The sequence below is a fragment of the Electrona antarctica genome (assembly GCF_951216825.1).
Source record: "Electrona antarctica genome assembly, chromosome: 4".
Classification (NCBI taxonomy): Eukaryota; Metazoa; Chordata; class Actinopteri; order Myctophiformes; family Myctophidae; genus Electrona; species Electrona antarctica.
Genome location: NC_136809.1, coordinates 26,785,697 through 26,812,630, shown reverse-complemented (window position 1 = coordinate 26,812,630; position 26,934 = coordinate 26,785,697). Strand labels below are relative to the sequence as shown.

Sequence of the window (26,934 nt, the reverse complement as noted above, 5' to 3'; positions counted from 1 at the left end):
CAAAAAGCAGCCACCGTTTGCTGTCTGTGCCTTCAAAATAGAAAGTACCTAATGGACATTTTGTGAGTGCGGCTGGTAATGTTTTTTGCTTATATGAAGTCTTCTGAGCCACGCACCCAGTAGGAGAATAAAGTTGAGACTTGAGTTGTGCTCCAATTCTTGTAGTGTCATAATGAGGAGTTTGTTACAGAGGAAGAGGTGATAGATAACAGTCTCCAACATGGCGGCATGTCCGTCACAAACCATCAACAGCCACTGTGTACCAAACATTCCACCACAGGACTCTGTCTGTAGTGTACAGTATATTGTCATCCTTGTCTTCGTACAGAAATGTTTGGCCAATGAGCGAGGTGTGATGTATATCCAGCATATTGGTAGTAGCTATAAAGGAAAGGAAATATCCGCCATCAACAGATTTTGTGCCAAAATCTTTTATCCCGTCCAGTATCGATTGTATCATTCCTCGTATTTCCTGACCTTTTTTGTAGGGGGAAAGGTTGGTTTGGATCAATATTCCACTGTGCATAGTTATACGTGCTGTATACAGTAGTAGAGTAGGTGTGCAAGCATTGTCCTGATGCATACAAAATCTCAGGCCACTGGGTTCATGTGCAAACAAGGGAGCTCTAGTTGGACTCGAGCCGTGGGATGGTAGAGGTGGGGAGAAAGGGGGGGTCGGGCGGAGGGCTGTTGCGTGCACATGCATTTGTATGGAGTGGAAGAGAGACGAAGAGAAATGGGGGCAAGAGAGGTTGAGTGAGTGAGTGAAACCAGATGAAAATCGACAGCAAGGGCTCGTGGTGGGAAAGACACAGGTGCATAGCTATAGGGAGAAAGAAAGAAAGAGGGAACATGGCAAAGTAGGGAAATAGAAAGCGAGGGGGAGAGAAAGAGAAAGAAAGCTTGAGAGTGTAAACTTTTACACTCATACAATGAAGTATAACTTAAGCTATACTTTGTCGCATGATGTGCGACACTTGAAGAACAGATCTAAATTTGTAAATTCTTTAATTGGACTTGATAAATGTTAAAATGTTATTTTAGTGTATTAGGCCTATAATGTCTCTAGCCCAAATACAATAAAGGCATTTTACTTTAAAAAAAAAATCCAACTTGAGTACTTTGATCTGGAGTTTTTATTCCTTTTTAACAAAATATAACATTCAGTAGATTTTGTATGGTCATGGGGTGTTCTGGCTCAAACAAGTGTGGACAGTTAGTGTGGACTGTGAGGTAAGAGTCCACAAATCCCATATATGACATGGGAATTTGCCAGCAGATGTCACTGTTGAGGAATTGTGCCTGTTTTCATCGCAGCTCAAAAGGCATCAGAACACACAGAGAAAACCCCAGACCACAGAAAATACACTGAATGTTCAAAGTTCAGGTTGTGTGGTTGTTGTAATTGAGGCCATAAAACCTAAAATAAATAAAATAAATAAATGTCATGAAACCTTTAAATTGAATTTCAGCTTTTCAGCCAATTCAGTTCCATTGCTGCATGTACAGTACAAGTCGTATATGTCTTGTGAAACAGAATATACCGTATAACCAGATGCCCTTATAAACTAATGAGCGTTGCGCCTGTCACAGACACGACAAGTTCTGTCAGCTGGGGAACTCTGTGCAGTTGTTGGCGGTCATCCATCCATTAGGGCCGCCTCAACTCCACGTCCACATCCACTCATCCAATCACACACTCATTTCATTCTCAGACCGCTCTATTTCATCTGGAAGTTTAGCTCTGCTCATTCCTGCTTGTCATGCTGCTGCGCTCACCACGGCTGTCTTGCTCAAACACACTCACCCTCCACCACCACCCACCCCAGCTACCACGTGTTGTGTTGGATCTGCTGTTCATGTACAGCAGTGGTTTTCAACCAGTGGTCCTTGAGGGGGTTCCAGGTGGTCCCCAGGTGAATGATTGAGAGTTGGTAACCAAATGGACCCTTTATAGATCTTTAACTCTTGCGTAAAATGAAACCAAATGGACCCGTACGGGTCCATTTGGTTTCATTTTTCATTTTATCTGCATTACTTAATTTACAAGAAGTCTACACAATTACAGAATGTAGAATAATTTATATTTTGATCAACGTTTGCCAACAGCATTGAATTGTGGACAAAATCTTAGCCAACGATAACAAAATATTCTTCAGTTTTGGATCTGCGAGGCTAAATCCATCCATGGTCCATGGCTCAAATACTGAATAAATAATGGACCTTGATATGAAAAGAGTTGAAAACCACTGATTCAGGGATTCAGAGTCCCTATGGTTTGGAGATGCGCTTTACCGGAGTACATAAAAGCAGATCATTCGTTTAGAAATGTCCAGTCCAAATATGGATACCAGTCCAAATATGGATATCTAATGTCCGAAAACAATGCCTCCCTCCATAGCTCTGGTCAAAGGAAGGCGGTAAATCTTAGTAGTTTATAATTCTATATAATATGGTAAAATATCCTGCTTCACAAGACATAGCATTGGTACATATAAGTGAATGAATTGGCTGATGATTCAATTCCCCATTAAAGTCCACGGGCTGCCTGGATCACATGACCCCCACCCCCCTCCCCCCCAATAGATAAGAGTGGAACATATTTTTCCTCATTTCCACACAACTCAAAAGGTATAGTAATGGCATTGTTCAGTGTTGGAAATTAGTAGTATTCCACTTTAAGAGGCGAGGGAGACTCTCAAAGACGCGCGCGTGCGGTGTGTGTGTGTGTGTGTGTGTGTGTCTGTGCAGAGAGAGAGAGAGAAAGAGAGAGAGAGAGAGAGAGAGAGAGATGGTCCTTCTGTTGCCGTCCCTCTCCTCTCCTCCTCTCCTCTCCTGGCTGCTCCTCCTCCAGAGAGCCCTGCTGTACTTAATAAAGGCCAGCAAAGTGCCAGGCAACACTCCAAGACCTGCTCCTCTCTCTCTCTCTCTCTCTCTCTCTCTCTCTCTCTCTCTCTCTCGCCCTCTCTCTCTCTCTCTACCAACACCGCCAGGAATTTAGAGAGGAACAGAGTGACGGAGAAAGAAGGGCAAATTCAGAGAGAGAGAGAGAGAGAGAGAGAGAGAGAGAGAGAGAGAGAGAGAGAGAGGGGAGAGTGTGATGGAGAGAGAGAGAGAGAGAGAGAGGGGGGTGGGTGTTAAGTGAGGTGTGTTGGCTAAACCAACCAGCTGTCAAAGCAAGAGCTCAAATCTGCACTGCTTGTTTTGGTTGAGTCAAAATACTGATGAAGTGGAGCTTTATTTGTAGAGCACACACATTACACGAACACAACATTACACAAACACAATGTGCTTTAATGTGAAGCGAATGCCTCGAGCACAAGAACGCACCAGAAAGGACTTAACCACTGGAACCCTTGCATCCTGTTATGGGGGGAACTGAAAGTAGCAACTATGAGATTGTATTTCTGGGCAGAGATTTTGTGTAAAGGGAAAAAGCATAAAGCAAACATTAAAAAGTCCATAGTTGCTGTCACATGACGTCACAATGAAAAGCCAGAAAATAACTAAACAAATGTGCTGCTCTGATGACAGGTCTCCGCCAGGCCAGGTGGCTTATTTGTTTATATTTCTCCTACACATTTTGTCCAAAAATTACACAAATCAGTACGCAGTATGTCTATAGTCATGTGATCAACACGGATCTGTCCCATTTTCCATCCTGATTGGCTTCCAAAATTTGAACAAAATGCCTCAAATCATGAACACAGTGTGCGATTTCCGTGAGATTTTGCAAACAAATTCCTACTAGGCAGAGGAACACATTTCACATTGGCTTGTTGTAGCGCCACCAGCAGGTAGATTTAAAACACATTTTTGGAACAATGCAGTGTCCAATTTCCGTGACATGCCTAAGAACATGGCACCCTTTTCACATTGGCCGTATTGGCTGTATATAGTGCCACCAGGAGGCCACAATAACCTACCTTAACTGCCAGAAACCTGTGCTGCAGGGAGCACTTTTTCTATTTATTCTTTCTTTTTCCCCCCAATTGGCGCCCCCTAGCTGCCCCTCTAAGTGTCTCCAGGGGGTCCACTTTCCAAACCTGTGATCTACAGTATACTGAAAACCATTTGCCACCAACAGTATTTCCAGCTACACAAACACATCAGATTGGCACGGATGCTTCCAGAATAATGCCACAAAGTGCTTCCAAATGGTTTGAAGATGAGTAGGTCTTTCTGAATGCCATGTTGGCTTGGTCACAGTCATTCACTTGTAATGTCAGTGGGTTTTGCGTAAAGAGTAGTTGCAGAGATGTTTACAAAGGAGATGTCAGAACTTGTCAGATGAGCAAGCGCTTTACGACCTCGCTGAGTGTGTGTATGTGTGAGTGTGTGTGTGTGTGTGTGTGTGCGTGCGTGCGTCACGGTGCGTGCGTGCATGCGTGCGTGTGTGCGTGTGTGCCCTGGGGACGGTTGCAAAATCTTTGCAATGTGTGTGAGGGAATGAGAGCCCCAAAAAAGGAGAGAAAATAGATGAGATGGTTAGAAAGAAAAAAATAAAAGCAAAAATAGAAAGAGAAAGAAGAGCTGATGAGCAAAAGGAGACCGACAGAAAGAGACCGTGTGATAGTGAGAGACGGAGAGACAGAGAGAGAGAGAAAAGAGAGACCCATGCACGGACTGAGAGGAGTGTGACCTTGGCTAAGGTTTCAGTGAGCCTGTGGTGGATCATGTGACCCGTTTAGGACGGCAGAGGATCAACTAGTCACACAACACACACACACACACACACACACACACACACACACACACACACACACACACACACACACACACACACACACACACACACACACACACACACACACACACACACACCCCGTCGCTGTCGGGCAGAAACCTCTTATCTCACTTTTTATGTTTGTAAATGAATGACCTGCATGGTCACATGGTCACATGGTCACATGGTCACATGGTCACATGGTCACATGGTCACATACTACAATGTTACACACAAGTATCGAAACAGAGCAGATCCACAAGCTCAAAATGTGTCGTATATCGCGACACATTTTGAGCTTGTGGATCTGCTATTTTTAGGGGCCAAGCCTGAAGGGACGAAGGCCCCTATTGTTTTTCTACCGTCTTTTTTTCTTCCACCACTTTCTGGCAGTTCTGTGCTGTCGCTTTCCACGAAATGCGACAATATGGTAGAGGGTCATGGGAAACGGTCAAGAGCTGAAGCTCACAGTCATTCATCAAAGGACCTTTGACCTTTAGATCTCCCAATTACATGATTGTATACAAATTATTTGCGACCGCAAGGTCGCATTTACTATGAAATCGAGCATGACGGGAACGTCAGTCAGTCAGTTGTTTGGTTGGTCACCCCAGGCATGACATATATGATTGGTCATGCCTCGTGACATCACGTGACATCATCAGGAATGGAGATCCCTTATGTCAGCTGTGTCAGCAAGTGCGGCACGCGGGCCAAATGCGGCCCTGGGGTGGATTTTATATGGTCACTAAAGTACTATAGAGCGTCGCAGTCCCGCCCCCTACCAGGGCCCAGGAAATGATTCCCCGTTCATTTTCCTCAGAGACATTTCAAAAAGTATTTATTTAAAGACAAAAAATAATTAGAAAGAAGAAGAAAACGGCAGGTTACAACACTTTTGTTGTTGTTTTTCTTCAAAATGTTGTCATGATTTGTCACAACTCAAGTTGGCTTTGTCTGTGGCGTAAACGTCTTTAAATAAATACTTTTTGAAAAGCCTATGGAGAAAATGAAAATGAATGGAGGACTGCGACGTTCTATAGACGAATAACAGTTTAAGTCCACACTAATTATCCGTAATGTATAAATGATGGATAAGGGGTCAGGACAACTAGGCCTTTTCGTGGAGGGGTCGGAATAAAATTTGGACTTAAACTCTTAATGATCACACAATTCTGTTCTTTCTTTCCCTCCTTGACTGTATTTAAACATTTTATGTTCAATATGTTTTGGTGACCGAACGTCGCAGTTAACTATGGAATCAAGCATTTCGAGTCAGTTAGTGTGTCGGGTAGCATATATGGTGCCCAGGTCTCGTGACATCATCAGGGATGGAGATGTGGAGACCCTGATGTCATTGTAAATGTGACCTGCTGTCGCAGTTAAGCCCATATATGGAAATCTCTGATGTCATCACTATTGGCCAGCAACTCTACATCTGACCTCAAACTTCAAACCCTTAGATTTGCATATATGGATATATTTCAGAACCTGTTCTGACATTCCATGTGTTGATCCTTCCCCATCCATCCTTCCTCTTCGATGTCTCCCTTTTGTCTTATACCTGTCCATTCAAATGTCAAACTCTAGACGAGCCTTCTCCAAAGTTATTAGTGGAGCTGTGCCTGGCAGACGGCGAAAACTAGAGTTCTAAACAGGCCCGAAAATTGGTTAAATAAAAATATTTAATATATATGTAAAAGATCTTTACTATTCTTAAATATAATATTTTGTCTATCAAAAAGTTATTTGTGTTTATTTGTATGCTTAAAGATAAAAGATCGCAAGGAGAAACTAATCTAACTTGATTAGAATAAATTGATTACAGCAAAATGCAGATCTAAAAGAGATTTTTGGGGTTGAAAAGGGGAATGGTGAAGGTTGCAATTAAGGTCCTGGTCAAAAGTCAAAACTGGCCTACATAGATGGCAATTTCCCAAGAAGGCAGAGACACAAAACAATAAATGTTGGTGCATGTAGGCTTTGCGCCTCCAGGTGTTTAATTGTACATGTACTCAGGGATGATTGCAGGCTTCCTTCATAAACAGTATCATGTACTAAATCACAGTATGCGAGACGGACAAGCTGTCAGTCAGCTATTTGCTGGCAGCCCCGCGGTAGCAAACGGCAGGTCTCGAAGCGTTGCACATGCGGAACAGGGAACACGTTTCACAATGGCATTCTGTATGCCTGTGTGAGTTATGCATGTCTTATTACTGCCATACGTGGTAGAGAAATGACAGGACGAGATGAGCAGCTCCCGGGCCTTTGCGGTTCACATAACCAACCCAGCTGCACTCAAAAAGACACGTGAGAAATACGACCCAGTTGACAAGCCTTTGTACCTTGCAAATCCCCTCCTTTTCAACGCCAATTACAGCAGAGTAAATGTCCCACTTTGTGGCCCTGGGTGCGGCGTCGCGCCCGCTAAATGCCAGACCGGTTTCCAACCATGGGGGAATATGTGGGTCAGTGGGGCAGAAAACAAAAGGTCCAAATGTGGCCCTGGGTTTTAACACGTCCCTGCCATGTTGACCGAATGGCAGAATCCTGCCCCCGTCGTCCGTCCAATCTCCTTTCCTATTTATGCATAATGTTTGTTGATTTGGTGTTTGGGACATAGTGTACAGTTGTGATGTTGTGTTTCTCGCCCTCACACCGCCATGTGACGTGTGCTTTTGAGGGAATCAAGAAGAATGCAAAGAGATGGCGAAAAAGAGACCACGAGAGAGAGAAAGAGAGAAGGGTACAGTAGAGAGACAAACAGTAGTTGACCTACAATGATGTGTTTTGTAAAAGTTGTAGGCTTTTGCCCTGTGGCGACGCATTCTGCGAGTGCCAAACACAAACAGGTCCTTTCAGTTGATGTTCACGAACATCGCCTCCAGTTTCAACTGACTTATCTAAGGCGTCTTAGCTACTGCATTCAGGAGAACATATCTGTACCCTGTAAACGACGGTATTTCAACTATAGCAGCAAAAACTAAAAACTAAAAAAAACTTGTAATTAACTCGACCGAGAGCGATTTACGTTTAAACGTTTCGCACTTCATTTCAAAGCTGGTCATGAAACTGGATGACAAGTAGTTGGTTATCACGAACATGTCAACCAACATGTGACCACACATGAATCTGTCCCCCAGAGCCACTGGTGAGGGCCATTAGGTCTCTTTGTATCTGTGATAACTACATGCTATTGGCAGCTTAAAGCCTCTCATGATCGAATACAATGACGCTTAAATCCCTGTGGTTTGAAAGCTATCCCGGAGGCTCCCTGAAGAGCGCCTTTGTGTCATAACAGCACATTATTTACGGGGGATCTGTGTTTTCGTGAGCATCTTCTCAGCATGAAAAACTATATTTATATTCACATTTGTCTGATCAGCAGAGCGCATCATTACTGTTGCTGGAGGTCTGGGCCGCTGCTGAAGGGTAATAGAAGGCGTTGCCTGAAGCCAGTTCTCAGGGACGCTCTCTCTGAGAGGCGAGGTGCTTCTTAATCAGTCAGCCAGTGGGTTGAATGTCATATTAAAAGACTCTGGCAGACGTCCATATCTGTGACTTTGTCCTCTACGAGAGAGAGAGAGAGAGAGAGAGAGAGAGAGAGAGAGAGAGAGAGAGGGGGGGGGGGGGGGGGGGGGGGGGGGGGGCAAGAGGGAAGAGAGATTGAGAGAGAAAAAACAGAGGCGAGAAAGACAATTAAAGTGAATTTGAAATATTTAGATGTATAGGGTAACAACGAGAGAGGAGAGACTGTTAAACAGAGTGTTGGTAAGTGGGAGAATCAGGGAGATAGATTTATAGATAAAGTGATGGAAAGACAGAGAGAGAAAGAGACTCACACGCACGCACACACGCGCACGCACACACGCGCACGCGCACGCCTCCTCTAGTTGTTACCTTATCATTTATCAATCCTGTCCCCTTCAAATTAAAACTGTAATGGATAAAAAATAAATACTTCAGCACCTCTGATGACATTATGGAATTATGGTTGTAGACAGCAGACAGGGTGATATGATGTAAAGTTTGGTAATACTGTATTTGACAATGGCCTCATTCCAATGTATCAGCTGTAAATCCAATTCAGTATCAAACATAATTAGAAATTCTACTTAAATGTGGAAAGCTGCTTGCACGTACAAGCAAAAGTGAGTTACTTTCTTGTTTCACACAAATACATCACAGTCAAATAAGAGTGTTACACACTTGGCAATGGGTGTTTTCTATTTAATAATGATAATGATAATGATAATGATAATGATAATGATAATGATAATGATAATAATGATAATAATAATAATAATAAAAAATAATAAGGGTAATAATAATAATAATGTTTATTAAAAAACTCATGTTGAATCAATGGAATGTGGCCAATTGCAAAATGGCAAAACATTAGATGCTGGATTTATACACAAGATGTACTGTACTGTATATGAAGAATATTGCTGCCCTATAGTTAACGGGGGTGTTATACAGTACATTTGTTTGTTAAAATAAGTTAACTAGGTATAGGTCGATATTCTAATGTGTTCAGTCCCCGTCTCTTCAGCTCTTTAGTGAACAAAAAAAAACATTTTCAGGTCATGATACCAATTTGATCCAATCAGGAGAAAGACAACTCACACAGGATATAGGATAAACAAGTGGAATTGGACATGGTAACACAAAGGAATTAAATGGAGCACTATACAATTTAAGCTGATAGGTTTTGGATAAAACTGGTATCCCATCTTGAAAAATACATAGAGACATGGTGAGCCCCGTTACTGACAGGGCTTAGTGATCATTATCATTGGAATATAGAGATTTAACTTTAACTTAAAATTTGAAAAAAGCTTAAAGCTGTCCATTCTCCAATACAATACACATGAGCACAACAACTGATCATCGTGCATGTATGTATGTACAGTACGGTGTAGTGTACATACTGTACAGTACAGTATGTAGCCGTTGTAGAATTGCAAAGGTACCATTTTTTACTGCATGGAAGCTGAATTAATGCTGCACTTGTTCACTGTCCCCAAGAGAGAATTCAGGAAAAGTCAGGTTTCTGTCTATTTTTAGCTGGTGAAAAATGCAAGGAAGGGCCTGTTAACTAGTTGGTTGAGAGTTGAGAATTTAATGCTATTTTGTAACATTCCAGAAATAAATTGTCCTAAGTACAGATGATGCAGGAAAGATACTGTACAGGAGGAGACTCCGATGGCTACCACTGTAATAGTTTCTAACGAGTTGGCAGTTAGGCTTCGGTCAAACTTTAGACAAGCTGTCCAAAGTAAGTCAAATTGTGTTGGAGCATACAATTTATAAGTGACCACAAGGACCAACAATATCCTGCAATGCAACAATATTTTTCTTTCTGTGTGTGTGTGTGTGTGTGTGTGTGTGTGTGTGTGTGTGTGTGTGTGTGTGTGTGTGTGTGTGTGTGTGTGTGTGTGTGTGTGTGTGTGTGTGTGTGTGCGCGCGTGCGTGTGTGTGTGTGTGTGGGCGGGGGGGTGTAAGACAGAATTTAATTATTTCATAGCATTGGGCAAATGCCTGCCAATCATGTCCAACGGCCAAGAAGGTTATGTTCAATTATGATAATAAATGTGCTTCATATTGCTAAGTGGCCCTGACCTTTTCCATATGAATTGCAATTAGTTTTACTACCATTAGGCCTAGATAACAGACATTATGTGCATGCTATGATGATGTGTTGGACTATCCAGGATACCTATATTAAAATGCCTACGTATGAATGATGTGGATGTCATCAAAGTAGTGGCCATTTACTTTCAGTTGATGGCACTCATATAGGTTATGGCTGTTGCTTATTTATTTCCCTTGTGAATTCCAATCCCTCTGAGTCACTCTGGTGTGCTTCACAGTAAATACACATGAACCACTTGAACCCTAGCATACCTATTTGGCAGGGAACAGAAGCCAAAGATAGAAGATCTACTGTAGCTTACAACTCAAGTTTACAGAGGCTATTTTCGGCGAAGATATTTGGCGTACAGGCGGAAAAGAGCAGACCAAGTACATAGCCGACCCCAGTCAATTTAGTATTAGTATGGTGAAAAGTCTGGACCAGAGTGTTTTAGTGAGTTGAATGAACACTCCAGATTTCACTCTGTGCTAACATGCTACACTTTAAGACCGGGTTATGACTGAGGTCCTCGTGCCTTCTCACTCCCACCTCCAGTCCCCAAAGATGGTCTGAAGAACCAGGCAGCGTTCGAGGAGATGAGGGTGAACTACATCAAGGAGCTCAGGCGCTCAGTGGGCAAAGCTACCAACAACTCTGGCCAGACCTGGCAGCGCTTCTTCCAGCTAACCAAGCTACTGGATGCCATGCATGATGTAAGTACCCCAGCACCACTCCGCTTCAAGCCTGCTGCTGCATGCCAAGTGCCCTGCAGTGCAGAAATACATGTACACACTTCCACACTGGCAATGTGTTGATGTCTTTAGCAGCCTGCACACACACACACACACACACACACACACACACACACACACACACACACACACACACACACACACACACACACACACACACACACACACACACACACACACACACACACACACACACACACACACACACACACAGTAGGGGGAGGGTGGAAGAAGTGTCCCGATAATTTGGAAACATATTGGAGTATTACAGCCACAGCATCCAATGCATGGTGCAATTGGTGTATTGGGCTAAGGCGTTTACTTTTAGTGGGTCAGTCACACTCTGGCCGGGGGAATTAGGAATTATTGCATTCCAATCCAGCCTGTCCCTCAGGGGGTGGGCAGGGCTACTTTGGAATAGTCAGCGACCAGCCTTTAATGGTCAATGGAACAGAAGAAAATCAATGGCAGCGTGTTGTCAACTGGACTGGTGCACAGGGCTCACTCTAAGTAACATCATGCACACACCAAAACCAGGCTGATCATTCTTTATTCATGTGATGATATGACGCCTCACTTCAAATCCCAAAGAGGAAAGAGACTGGGTTCAGAGACTGGCCAATGAGCTGGCTTCAGTGTGCTTCTTAATGATTGACTGAATGAGGTTAATGCAAATGGACACCTCTTCACAGAAGGTAAGGGCTACTGAAGTACCAGTGGCGCCCCCAAGTGGTTTACCGAAAAACAATTATCATGGGGTCAGGTCCCAAATGGAAACAAAGAGGCTGTCCATCATTTTGTTAGTGTTACTTTTATCTGTAGAATTATATAATATGTTTAATTACACTAACCAGTAAATTACCACCAACCAACTAGAGTCTAGTTGTGATTGTGAAAGTGGCTGAGTGGGCATTAAATACATCATCATCTTGATTTATATGTGGTTCCGTGTTGTGTGGCACACTGAAAATAGCTGATCTGTGAGCTTCAGTCCATGCTTTGTGAGCTTGTAGATCGGCTAATTTCAGTGCACGACACGGCGTGCAACCAAGTATAAATCAGGCATGATCAAATATCAGGAGCAGCTTTCCCATGAGTTGAAAGCAGTGCATTAAAACAATAAAGCCTGTAAGCAGCAGCATTACACTCAGTAAAGTGCTACTGTAAGTTGCCATTACAGTATAATTTGTTCCAATTAAGGTGTACACTGTGCATTTTGTTTAACTTATTTCATTCATTTCTGGGTCTTAATTTAAAGGGTTAATTCAGATTTTTGGACTTTTAAGCTGTAGGAAATACTTACTTGCCATTTATATAGTGGTTGCAAAAGTATTAATTGATTGCCTGGGTCCCATCACTCACATGGTGGGAGTTCTGGTCTGGTTTTGGTGAATATTAAGTAGTTCCGGGCATTTGGTGGGTGGCACTGGGGGCCACGCATTAAAAATAAAGTAATCCACACAACTAGGGTAATTTGTACTGTTGACCTATTTCTACCATATAGAGCAACCTTCGTTCAACTTTGACCCCTCTGTCAATAGTTCCATGTGACAGTGGTCAAAATTGAATGAATTTACAATGCGTGGCCCCCAGACCCCCACCAAATGACCGGAAATACTTAATATTCACCAAAACCTTTGCCACTATATTAATGGAAAAGATTTGCCTTTCTTTATCCTTAGTATAAGATTGATTACAAGTGCGATGGTCTCAAAAACTAACTAAGGAAGTGGTGAAGGACTCGCACATCACAGAGACTAGAGAATTAAAACAATGCTTTCTTTCTAACATGCTCAACCGCGTGCTAAAGGGCTCAAAGTGGTAGGTTTCGGTCACAAGACCATTGTCAGTGCCATATGGCACTCTAGGCTGTAAACAATCCAGCTAAAGATTAGCATGTTTTTAATTAATGTAATCCTGCACAAAACTCAATTGGCCAATAGTATCAGGGGAGTATCCAGTATTATTTGAATTCGACTGCGCGTTAATGAAGCTGTGTGTGTGTGTGTGTGTGTGTGTGTGTGTGTGTGTGTGTGTGTGTGTGTGTGTGTGTGTGTGTGTGTGTGTGTGTGTGTGTGTGTGTGTGTGTGTGTGTGTGTGTGTGTGTGTGTGTGCGCGCGCATATATCCTATCCAGCTGGTGGGCAATCTACTGGACTTCTGCTTCTACACCTTCCGGGAGTCTCGGGCGCTGAAGGTGGAGTTCCCTGACATGCTGGTGGAGATAATCAGTGACCAGATACCAAAGGTGGAGTCCGGCCTTACCCAGATACTCTACTTCCACAAGAAGTGACTGACAGAAAGACTGAGTGACTGAAGAAACCACATTAAATGAACTGGAAGGACACAGGCAGGAGGAAGACATGTTGGAGGAGGAAGGCCTTACCCTGCAGCCTACACCCGTTGGCCCATGAAGCCACCACCCCGGCTTCTCCGAGTCGGGTGGAGGAAGTGACGTGCTTGCACAGGAGGACACTTGACTCTGCGGTCACCGTGGACTGGTCCCAGACCAGCGAAGAGGAGGTCAAATGACGGAGCCTTGTGCGTGGAAAAGAAAAACACTGAGAAGGAAGAGATGTGACTAGAAATGTGACAAAGCGTCCCTAAGCCCTGGCCCCGCCCAAATCCCCCCCTTTAACCCCCCCACCCCGCCCAAAAGACGATGACAGTGTTTGATGATGGAGACAAAGCCATACATTTCTTAGGATGCGCTAATAGACACATTCACCTAGCACACTCACGCACGCAAACACACACACACACACACACACACACACACACACACACACACACACACACACACACACACACACACACACACACACACACACACACACACACACACACACACACACACACACACACACACACACACACACAGGGGAATATTTCTCACTGAAAACACATGCTGTCCACATGCAGTCACACAAAAACGCACAGATGCACTCCATATGCACTAGAGGCAGACACGCAAAACCTCCTGCAGTTCCTTGACAAAAAAAGAAATGAAAAACTTGCAATCATTAACTGTGGCTTATGCAGTCTCTCACAAATAATAGCACTATGAATCTATATTCAAAAATAAATTATGCCAATACCAGTAGGGTTTCTTTTTGCTTCGCAGTCTACTGACATACTATAAGACCACAGCAACAGAATTCATTACTGTAGATGGTATACCATTTTCTTGACAGAACCTCTCGGCTCTCTGTGTGGAGAACGGTCTAGTTGAATTATATTCCAAGGGCTATTACAAGCTAAATAGTGGCATAATGTAAACAACACCAACATAAATGTAACAAAACCCAACTTTGAATCTTAGCCGGGTGTGCACACGACACCCACCAATAACACTCACATAATCCATTTTTATACAAAAGAAATGACAAAAATAGAAGTTGTAAAACAATCAAGACTAAAATATGCAAAACTTCAGAATTTAAAAGTTGTTTTTTGAAATAATAGTGTTTCTATTGTGTGATGAAAGTACAGTGCGCGTGGGAAAAGCTCATGTCATGGAGAGACGTCACCCTTTTAGGTTCTCATGGTGGAGTTTTGACACAACATTGTTGAATGGTTATCTCTGTCTCAAAGTGTCCTGGAAGACCGCTGGAGAACAGGAGAGCAGAGTCCACCTGTCGTTCACTGAAAGAAAAAGGATTGTGGTGTTTCTGCTGGTAATGGAATTGACTAAGGTGCGTCCATAGTTAGTCGGTGTTATTTGTGGAACCTCCAGTTGTCCATCTTTTCTCACAACGAAGCAAAACCAGCCCTTTGTGAACCAAAACGTATCTTACTTGTTCCCGGAAATAATAAAAGCATTTTTTATACATACAAGTGTGTTGTAAAGGTTTAGTTTTTTGGCAAGCCAGACATTTTACATTACGGTGCTTCTTTTTTCTACAAGGCGAAAAGAGAGCTACTTAACATGTACAGCAACCTAGCAAGTTAACTGTCCATAACATTACACAATATGGACACACAGTACTCTAATGTTGATATAATCTGAAAAAGGGAGCATTAGTCTTTGCAGTGCTTAATTCACAGCAAAATGTATCAAAATCCAGGCAAACATGTACAGGTATTAACCCGCTTTAAAGTCACATCCTACTCAGCCGTTTGTACAGAAAAATAAATGTTTTCTTTTTTGTTTTTGTTTTTTTAGGTACATGTTGGTGGAACACTTGATAAAAGAGAACTGAATATTGCATTGTTTTGGTCACCTTGTCCTGCTTTTTTGTGTTTCTCATTTCTTTTCTCTTTGGGCCAACTATTCTTATTACTTCTACTACTACTATTATTACTACTACTGCTACTAGACGTATGGCAGACCTTGTCATCTGGACCATGTTTTATCTTGTTTCACACCCCACTGGATGATGCTACTGAAATGTGACTGCGCCTTTGGAGAGGGAATACAATGCGGGGGTGTGATTGTGTACTTTTTTTTGGCGTGCCTGTATGAGTGTGTGTAGTATGGCCATGTGCATGTGTGTAGACTTATGTTTGTGCATTTGTTTATGTTTGTGGGTTTTGTTTTTCCTTCCTGGAAAGCATGTGCATAAATTAACAGCTTTTTTTCCCTCTCTCTTTTTGCAATGTTTTTATGCATTTATGTTATAGGATTAGGCATAACCTATTGCCACATTTAGATTTGCACAAGGACGCAATGTGAAATAAGGCATCAGTGCAGCTAGAATTAATTGTCCCTTTTGATATGTAAAGTGCGTTTGTGTAGGGGAGGAGCTCTGTGCTGTGTTGATGTTTATGTAAAGTGTAAATGTTGAAAAGGCAGGATCCTGGCTTTGGTACCGTGGTTAGAACGACTCATCTTTCAGCCCCCTATTGTGAATTATTGTTAAAAAACATTGAAGGACCCTGAAGATTAACTCCTGCTTTATTTGTTCTTGTTCCCCCCCTTTGTAGCCCTCCCAGCCTCCTTTTCTTTTAGGGGGGAAAAATAACAATGTTAAATGGTTCATAGGACGAATGGGAAAGTATTTTTGAGAGAATTATATTTTGCTGGAAAACAATATTTAAGTACTTTGTCTAAAACAATATCCTTTTTGTAAAATGAAAAATGTTAAATGCATGCTTTTTGATGAGATGTTTACATTGTATTTAAAAGAAGGGAAACTTGTGCCTTTTTATCTCACCTGATTTACAATTTTACAGTATATAAATATATATATATATATATATACATATATATATATTGTAAATAACACAGCGAGTCTTTATGTTGAATATAGTATAAGAAAGACATTTCTACTTAAACCATCCTGTTATCCCGAATATTTGCTAATTTGTGCGTTTTCCCCATTCGCCATTGTTGTGTGTGTGTTTGTGCGTGTGCGTGTGTGTGTGTGTGCACACGCGTGCACGTGTGTATTGAATGGAGTTAAGAGGATTTAAGGCTGGAGTCATGAATGTACCAAACGATGTTTGTGAGATGGGAGACTTGTGGAACTTACTACCTGAATGTTTGAAAGAAAGATCGTCTTTTTAAATATTATTTGATTTACGTGTTCACTTTTGTTTTTCTTGTTTTGTGCATTGTTTTTCATGTGACTCAACTGAAAAGATTGACAAAATGCACTTATTTTGTAAAAATGTTCACATAGAATGGTGTATTGGTATACGTGTTGGATTCATGAGGTGTTTCCCCGTCTGTACCACCATTTAAAAATATACACAAACATACACCACACAGTCACAGACACTATTGATGCTGAAAGCATCTAGAGAAGTCATCCATTCAGGACGTTAATTAACTGGTCTGTCGTCGTCCTGAGAAAACTGCACTCAAAGATGAGTTATATGTCTGGCCATTAATGACACCAACATGGTGGACCCAAAGATGTCATGTGAAAATACACAGAACTGAAATGATGCGCTTACAGCAAGTCACCAGTGAGGCTCTGATAACATACTGGGTCTACTGTACATTTATTTTAATCATAACAAAACTACTAACCCTACAATACTGTTTTTTTTAATTATTATTATTATTATTACTAAGCAATTTAGTGTAATAAATGAATACCCAATACCCATATACGCAGTACAGCACTTTCCCATATTCGTGTCTCAACCATTGTTTAAGTCGTCCCCCATTCAAACCGACCCTGTATATTTGGGCATGAATGATTCAGTTGTCTGTTGTACTTTTCGCTGTTGTTGTTTCACTGAGAACACTATAGAGGATGGAGCCAGTGTCTTTGCCATTTTGTGTTTGTGAAGATGAAACTGGGTGTAGAGAGAAACTAAGGCTTAATTTATACTCCATTGCATGTCAGTGTCACTTGCCAAAAATAACTGATCAACAGCCAGATGCATTGTTGGCCTGTAGATGAGTTATTTTCGCGACACCATTGTACTACGGAGTATAAATTCATCTTAAGAAGCCATATCTTCACAGCCTTGGCAGAACAGCTCTTCTTAATAGATGACGTTTTTTTGAAGAAAAGATAAATAAATAAAAAATCCCAAAAAATGAACTTTTTACTCAAAACGCTTTGTACAATATTTCTGAGCAACTCTTCACAGTACATACACGATATACTTCAGCATAAATGAATAATAAAAGAAGACTTTGGAGTTAGTTACTACAACCTGTACATCTGGATGCAGATATTGCCATACCTGTGTTTGCAAAACTATTGCAAGGTTCTAATAAAACCGTTAAATAAACTGAGGTGGTGTTATTGACTTATTTACATATTTGTGTATGTGTCTAGCCTTGAGAGAGACAGAGAGAGAGAGAGAGACAGAGGATGGGGGTCCAAAAAACGGGAAAAAAAGGAGGGAAGCTGTATGTAGTTGGTGTATGTTGTAGTGGGGGGGAAATGTGCATCGTGCATAACAAAAAAGTACTAGAAAGGAAGACAACATGAGAAAGAAAAGCAATTGAGAGAGAATGGAAAATCTAAGAGAAAGACAAAATTGAATGCAAAACTGAAAAGGGGTAAGGAAAAACAGAAATATGGGGAGAGAGGACGAGAATGAGAGAGGTGTCAGTGAGAGTGAGACTTTTACAGTGCAACACTTCCCCTTGTGCCTAGAGAGAGAGACAGACAGAGACAGACAGACAGACAGCGAGAACCTCGCCATTAACCTCATTAAGGGGCTGAATCTGAAAACACGCCTGATTCGCCAGACTGCAACACAGACAGCATTACTTTTTTTGCGCTCTCTCTACATCTCTCTCTCTCTCTCTCTCTCACTCAAAATTCACAGCCGTCTCCAAATCACCCCCAGATTTCCAATAGCTCGTGCTGTGTAGTCGAGCCAGATAAACGGCATCTATTGGATCAGGCTGATATCACGGCTGTGCCCGTGCACATGGCTCCTTCCATGGCCCACTTTTCTGAGCTCTCTCTCCCTTTCTCTCACTCTCCCCCAGCCTCTCCGAGCCTTGTTTTTCTTTATTTGTCTCGTTTTGTTTTCACCCACACCAACACAGTATTACCATGATTAAAATCAGTGACAGATCAAATATGAGTTTGATCTGTCACAGACTAGGAGAGACAAGGAGAAAAAGAAAGAAAGAAAACAAAAACACTGGAGTCTTATCTTTGTTTAACACCCTGCATTCTTTATTTGGCGTCTTTTGCTATTTGTTTTGTTTTTCTGGGAAACCCTGAGAGTCGAGACCTTGGTGAAACAGAGTTATGTTGTCCTATTTGCTGAAGCGGGTCTACCGGGTGCAACTGAAACACCAACTATGATGTAAGCTGAGTCATGGCACAGACCTATTTTCCACGGCTGAAGGACACTGCGCCATGGGAGGCAGAGGACAGCTGGCACACAGCCAGAGGCTCTGGGAAAATAGAAAATGAAAACATACAACCACGATACATAAGCACAGTGGTATTGAATACGTCTCCCTTTTCATGCATTTGGCCTACAAATACTGCACACTGTATGTACATGTACAGTGGTGGGAGACTTGCTTTACGCCTTTGTCCTGACTCCTGCATACCTTGTATTGGCACTGTATAGAGTGGTAGCCATTGCCGAAGTCACCATTCCTACATTCATCTATTCGGTGAAAGTGCTGCATGCAGTGATAGCCAGTGTGGCTGTCCCTACAGTACTGCCGTTATCCTGCAATTACACAGCATTACAATTCTATACAGTGACATACAGTGCACTGTAGAAACTCTCCTCCTTGCAATTTTCCTGCTTACAGCATATACCACTTGTATGTTGCAGAACAAAAGTGTATTAATGACTCAGTCCTAAACAATTCCTCTTCAGGGACAGATGGAAGCTGCAGCAGCAGTGCAGTTTGTTTTTTATTTTGTCCTCTTGCATCTATCATAATCGTTGCTGTCGGGCAAAAAACTTTTTTAGTATTTTCGCAAATTAACGCTCAACTTGATCATTCTACAGTGTCACACAAAAGCACCAAAAGTCGACTGATCCACAAGCTTGTGGTGCGTTTAGAGCTTGCAGATCTGCTACTTTTGAATTGGAATGCTGCAATGTGACAGTTTTGGACATGTGAGGTTTCCACCCGACAGAGACGACGAGCTGCTCCTAAAGAACTTTGAGCTGCATTCACTTCATATGAAAGGTGGTTTTAAAAAAAAGAGTTTATTCTTCAAGTCTCCATAGCAACCGGGGTAATGTGAATGTACAGTAGATGTCGACCCAGCTTGAAAATCCCCACTGTAGTAGCACATACATAGTGTTAACATACATGACAGATAATTCAAATAGGCCTAATAGGTGCAATTACTATTCTGTGATTTCCAGCAGGCAACCACACACTAGTACAATATTATATACATTTTTGACGGGCGCTAGCCCCTCCTATGCCCAGCTTTGTCTGTTTTGTGTACCCCATAGCGATGATTTGATTGGCTGAGCACCCCATAGCGATGATTTGATTGGCTGAGCAAAGTACATATTACGTATACGAGGATAAAAATCGAGGACAGAAAAGTGAAGACGGAAAAGTGAGGACTGAAAAGTGAGGACGCAAATTGTGATTGGCCAGAATGAGATGTATGATGACGTATGGTGATAAGAGCGCCCCTCACTTCACACGGGTGTGATTTTTAATAAAATACCGGCACATGTCAAGAAATTATGATATCGTGGAAGTATATTATGTGCATGTAGGGAATATGCAAGGAATAGGACATTTCATGACATTTCATTTTCAAAAACGTGCATCATTAATGTGATTTTTTAGATTCAAGCAATTAAGTAATTAATAGGTAGACTTGAGATATTCTGAGGTACTGGATTACAATTTTCATGAGCTGTATGCCATAATCATCAAGATTACAAATAAAATGTTATATTATTATTTTGTAAGTCCCTGATCAAATGTAAAAAATCACACCGGTGTGAAGTGAGTGGTGCAAGTCCGTGTTGGGAGTTCCAGACCTACAGGAACTCACCCAGGGTGCCGGCCCGGTTCCGGCGAGCCGCCCCACGTCCGAAACGCTAGAGAAATGACAGAGTTACCATGTGGGGGTCCCCGGAACATCCAAACCCCCAGGAGCGCACCCAGGGGGCCGGGCCGGTTCCGGCGTGCCGCCCCGCATCCGAAACGGTTGAGAAATGACAGAGTTACCGTGTGGGGGTCCCCGGAACATCCAAACCCCCAGGAGCGCACCCAGGGGGCCGGGCCGGTTCCGGCGTGCCGCCCCGCATCCGAAACGGTTGAGAAATGACAGAGTTACCGTGTGGGGGTCCCTCTACTGTACTGGCACTGTACTGGCACACCCAAAATCATCATATATACAGTTAATGTGCGTGTGTGTTTGTGTGTGTTAGGTTGCGCACAGGTGGTTAAAAACAACCATGCTGTTTTCGTGCTCATACCCACCCAGGCACCAACCCAGCTACCCAGCCAGCCAGCCACCCACCCACACACATAGCTCCGTAAGAGAGTGGTTGCACCACTTAAAAGTCATGGTGCTTCACATTATTGACAACACAATATATATATATATATATACACATATATGTACAGTATATACATAATAAATAACACAAAACATCTCTAAAATAAAGTGAATGCCTTGAGCACTATTCCCCTGACTGTCCTCATCTCAATAATTTGGCGGGTGCATCACGAAATCAATATAGGCTGAGCGGTTTTCCGGAACGTTGCAAGCAGCCCCAATTCTCAACAACTTGATTTGGGCAAAGTAGTCACCCATTCCGAATGGGTATGCCTTTCACGAAGGGGCACGCGCTCCAAATGGGCACTGCACTAGTCCTGTAAAGCCTGACAAAAGGTTGACAAATGAATACGTGCCAACAGCCGCTGTGCAGCATCTTACATGCTCAGCAATGTAGATCATTTGGAGAAAGAGACTGTGGGTGGGTGTTCATTGTGAATGGAGAGTGGGAACAGCCACCACTTTTCATGAAGGCCAGGTTAGGCCGGGCAAGACGCCAACGCGTAATAATAATTCCTGCTTTGAGACAGACGTTTGAGAGGCCTGGACAGGAGGCAACACCCAGGGATATTCTAATGAGGCCCAGGAGGACAGGTAACTGAGCACAGATTCAACACTATTATCGCCAGTGATTCCATAAACAAATGAGCTAAAAAAGCTCAGGGAATAGGAGAGAGAGACGGAGTCGTGCAGTGGCAGGGCGAGCGAGCAAGCGAGACAATGGGGTGACAGCAGACAGATGCAGGATGGAAAGGGGGGTGAAGGAAGAAGGGACAATGAGGGAGAGAATACAGGAGGACAGAGATGACACCTCGTCGCCTCCTCAGGACAGAAGGGACAATGAGGGAGAGAATCCAGGAGGACAGAGATGACACCTCGTCGCCTCCTCAGGACAATGAGGGAGAGAAGACAGGAGGACAGAGATGACACCTCGTCGCCTCCTCAGGACATTCTGCACTCATATATCACTCTTCATATCCGTCCGTGTCACTTTCACTAAGCCTTGATTTATGCTTCGGCCTGCGAAGGTTCGCATTCCGAAAATAGCAGATCTACAATCTCACAACACGTTGCGCTGGGACGCATTGAGCTTGTAGATCTGCCGTTTTTGGCGCATGGCTCTGTCGTACGACAGAGCATACATCAGGCATTGGACAGACAGTAGAAAGCGAGGGAGTGTGTGTGTGTGTGTGTGTGTGAATGTGAAAGAGAGACAAAGGGAAGAGGAGCGGAGAGATAAGAAAGATGATGTGACAAAAATCCAGACAGCTTTGAGGTGGACAGTGGGGGGGGGGGGGTTGAGAAAAACCTGAACTGTTTCTGAGGGAGACAGAGACAAACGGAAACAGACTTGAACTCAATCGAGAGGCTGACTGACCGACCAACCGACATCCTCTCGTCTTAGAGTCAGCCAGGCAGACAGACTGACTGGATGTCACGTCGCTATGATTCAGCAGTATTTTGGCAAAGAGAGGAGAGGATGATGTTGATGAGAGGCTAAAGGGGGAGGGAAAAGTGTGTGTGTGTGTGGAGGGGGGTCTGGTAGTGGAGAATAATTTGCCCGTCTCATTAGCTCTGCCTCATTTCATTATGTAACGATCACTGCCTCCGTCGGAGAGGCACAGACCCACATGCACACACCACCGCCAAAAACTACCACCCTTGTCAAGCTGCCAGAATCTTTAGACTGGGCACAGTGTGTGTGTGTGTGTGAGAGTGCGTGTACGCAACGAGCACTGTGCTAGAGAACAGGGCATCGGCTCACTTATTAATTATTGGAGATGTGGCTGTGGTGGTCCCATGGTAATTATGTAACCGAGTGCAAGCCAGCAGAGCCTGGAGGCCATTAGTATGTTAATTATACAGATGTAGTCCAAGAGTTAACACGTGTGAGATGGGGGGCATCGTTATGGATTAGGGAAGGTTGTGGATTGGGGGAGAGTGTTTGTTTGCGTGTAAAGATGTGATTATAATCTCTGCCATTTTTCCGTGCTAATTTATTTTAGAACTCGTCTTCCACTGATGGCTGGTGCAGCTGGTAGTCTGGTGGAGGGAATGAAGTGAGGAAGACTTACATTATGTTGGAAGGCTTACCATAACCCTAATGGCTGCAGAATGGATCCTCATTTGAACAGAGGGGTCTCATTATTTTTCAGACGTTGTACGTTGCCTGTAGCGATTCTGTCTCCTCTCCACAGCATCCCGAGTGACTCAGCAAATATTAGACATGGTGCAACATGTCATGAAGACAAAATGTTTCTGGACTGTGTAGACACTTCTGTTGCAATAAACTATTTCAATTTTGGACCACCCAAATAATGGTTTCGCATTACTTCACATCTTCTTTGGTCCACTGGCAGAAGACGAGGTGGGCATAGGTCATGGGCTATTTTGGGAAATACAAACCAATTCTCTTATTGACAAACAACCTTTCTGAGGCCAGACAAAAATGAGTTAAGACAGTAATTGTTTGTGACTTTTTCTTTTGTCAATGCCAAAACTGTAAGACATAGTTTTTTTCTTTAACGACCTTCTCATTCTCTTTGAAACAACCCTCGACTGGGTTGGTTTAAACAGTTTTACTGGAAGAATGCACGATACGCTTAAGAATAAAAACTCCATTATTTATTTAACATTGATCAAGAGGATTTACAATGTTACAAAAATTAAATGGATGCCAAGACCCTTTACAAATCTCATAAATCAACTTAAATTATTGCAGTTGCGATTCAAAACAAAAAGCCAAAGCACCACACTAAAGCTCTTAGAAAAATGAACATGGCTTTCTGCTCAACAGCAGGCGCAGCAGTGTGACCGCGAGTGGCGTGTGTGCACACACTATACACACTGACTGAAGAACCGCTTCAAATGGAAACCTCCCACAACTTTTTACCACCAAAGGTTGATTTTAATTTCTTATAACATACTTGGCATCAATAGTCGTTTGAAAATAATTATATACACAGCAGTGACATAAAAACTTTAAAATACTGCATTTTGTTGTCTTTCCGATAATAAAACCGTGACTGATTGTATCAATGTTTATTCGGACAATCGTAGTGTAATAGAAAAACTAGGCCACCTCCCTCACACATTAATCTTTAAATTCTTTGCTCTCATAAAACATAGCATTGTCTGAAGAAAGAAATATTGTGAATACAAACCCACTCTTACTCATTTTGCAAAATGTCATTTGTCATTGTCAATGGCATTTGTCCTTAAACCAACTCTCCTTTAATGACAATTATTTTTGTCCCTGTCCCACGGCAGTTTCACAATACACAACCTACTTGCTCTGAGGCTGGACAAGAGAAAAAAAAACATTTAGTTAATGGAGTGTACATCTCCATATGTCCGAATAATGGTATATAAAACAAACAAAAGAGTACAGATGAGTGCGCTTTTAAAATGCAAAATAATCTAAATACATGCAGTGAGTGCACCACTTCAATAAGTTGACATCAAATAACGATGTGCCTTGTGATGAATATCCACATATACTCAATATAACAGTACATGCAGCCTTTTACTGTACAACAGACAGCAATGACACCTCTTAGCCTTGTTCATACATACCCGTAGAGTACATATATACATTTCAACTGTCTCGTTGGCTAAGGCACGTAAATATATCCCATAAATGTATCCCGTAAATATTTCCCTCAATTTCTTTTTTTGCTATTGTCAAAGCAGTTCAAACCTAAACAGTTTGCAAGATGTCCTCTTATTCAGTAGATTTGGACATATACCTCTTTGATTACCGTCTGGTGATTGATTGTCATCGTGTCAAGGAGGCATTGGGACAGACGATGCCCTGCGAGGATTGCTCCGCAGTTCATCGGTGGTTGCTACTGTAGTTAACGGACACCATGTTGAGTGTGAGGCAGCATGGACAGCTGGCCTTTAGCTCATGCTACAACATGGTATACTATACACCCTTTTGGATTTAGGTTTTGAAGGCTTACAGCATACTGTACATTACACTAGAACCTTGTCAAAGTAAAATGTCTTGTGGATAGCGTAAAATAAATGCAATTTGAACGTTTACATTCCCGATCAAAGCCAATTCTCACACACACACACACACACACACACACACACACACACACACACACACACACACACACACACACACACACACACACACACACACACACACACACACACACACACACACACACACACACACACACACACACACACACACACACACACACACACACACACACACACACACACACACACACACACACACACACTATGGAACATCATATTTAGATCTCTTCTCAATAAGAAAATAGTTACCGGTATGCATAATACAAAAATTGCATTTCCACATTACAATGTCCGTTTCAGGTTTGGATAACTGGTACTGGTGTCGTTTTCAGGGTTTAGGGTACAGCATCTCCACAGCATTTCAACACAGCGTTCAGGTCGAGGCCACAGCATCCAAACAGTTTTCAAAGCAGAGGTTACAGTTTCTCCACATTGTTTTATCGTTGAGGCTCTGTTGTCTCCCCATTAGGCTTACGTCTGTGTGCCTCTAGTTTCTTTTAGAGTTGACACTACAGCATTTCCACATAGTTCTCAGGGATGAGGCCCCTCTTCCCTTCCAGTTCTCCCAACAGCCAGCCAGGCTCCTGGGATGGAGTCACTGCAGGACAGGACACAGTGCGTCAGCATGGGTCAAGGCTAGAGGGATGGCGGGCCTGGGGGGATACCAGGTTCAAAGTCAACTGTGTGTTATGTTGAATATAAATAGAAATCAAAATAGGACACGGCAATTATGTTCCTACTGCATGCTACGGACCTACTCCAATTAGCAGGTTGCACATCTTTCATCTTCAAACTTGTCGTTTGGACAATTACAGATCCAGGTGATAGCTTTCCAATCATTTCACCCAGACCCAATTAATTCTCAAGAAGGATAGCATAAAACATTTTTGTATAACCATGTTCAAAGCCCTTCCTAGATACAGTACATGCCTAATGCCTATCAGTCTACCAAGGGAGACATTTTAAAGATTTATTTCTTTGGCATTTTTATGCTTTCTTCCAGACAGATAGGAGAAATAGAGAAAAGGCGTATGGAGCCTTGGGTAGGATATGATTCTGAGCAAGAGGATGCTACGCACACAAAATCCTTATAGGGGTGCCGGTCCAGGGCAGAATAATCTAAAAGGTAGTCTTCAAGAGACAAGAAAGTGGCCGCACACACATAGCCAAAGTGCCAATAATTTATTTTAGGACGCAGAAAATAACCAACATTTCGGCACACAACTGCCTTCTTCAAGGATAATCCTGGTCTCTAAACTGCCTCCCCCTGGCCAGCTGGGGCGCCTGATGGAGGGGAAAGGAACTGGTTGGAATAACTTTGTGTTCCTTCCACGCACATCAAAAACTTAATTATTACTAGTCTGTTTTTCAGTCTCAAGCTGCCTCAGGAGCAGTCGCAGGAAATTATCCAAACATGTAATGTCCTACTGTCCCCTTTTTGCTTGACCTTACACACTTTAATTTGCACACTCCGATCGAGGAAATGTCTGAAGCAGAGGAAAGGGACGCCAGTGGAATGTTCGCAGCAGTTTGATAGGACAGTGAAGAGAGAGGAATAGGACAGAGAGGTATTAGTGGCATGCAATACATTTCTTCAGCCAGAAGGAAACTGGCTGGAGAATTGACTATACTGTAGTTGACGCACTGCAGTATATGTGAGCTGACCATTTTGACCAACAAAATATAAGCAAAGCTATGTATACAATATATTTTCTTAAGTATATTGGTTTGTAAAATAACTATTTTTGTTTTTGTTTAAGCTCCTATTTTCTCGTATTTGTTCTTTGTTTTAATACATCGTTTTGTTTTCTGTAAAGTGTCCTTGAGTAGGCTACTG

At 42.6% G+C, this 26,934-nt stretch overlaps 2 protein-coding genes across 4 annotated transcripts in view; one reads left to right on the top strand and one right to left on the bottom strand.

Moving 5' to 3' along the window:
* The window catches only part of nr3c2 (nuclear receptor subfamily 3, group C, member 2), a 127,460-nt gene extending 109,652 nt beyond the window's left edge, over positions 1-17,808 (top strand). For both annotated transcript variants that reach the window (XM_079499900.1, XM_079499899.1), the window contains 2 exons: positions 10,920-11,077; positions 13,253-17,808. In XM_079499900.1, the coding sequence (XP_079356026.1) occupies positions 10,920-11,077; positions 13,253-13,408 (314 nt within the window). In that variant the 3' untranslated portion in view covers positions 13,409-17,808. The remainder of the gene's footprint in view (positions 1-10,919; positions 11,078-13,252) is intronic.
* Positions 17,809-23,639: 5,831 nt separating this feature from the next.
* The window catches only part of arhgap10 (Rho GTPase activating protein 10), a 79,349-nt gene continuing 76,054 nt past the window's right edge, over positions 23,640-26,934 (bottom strand). The window contains exon 23 of one of the 2 annotated variants that reach the window (XM_079500164.1): positions 23,640-25,695. In XM_079500164.1, the coding sequence (XP_079356290.1) occupies positions 25,607-25,695 (89 nt within the window). In that variant the 3' untranslated portion in view covers positions 23,640-25,606. Of the gene's footprint in view, positions 25,751-26,934 lie in introns of both variants that reach the window. The other variant, XM_079500165.1, reaches the window with a different exon arrangement.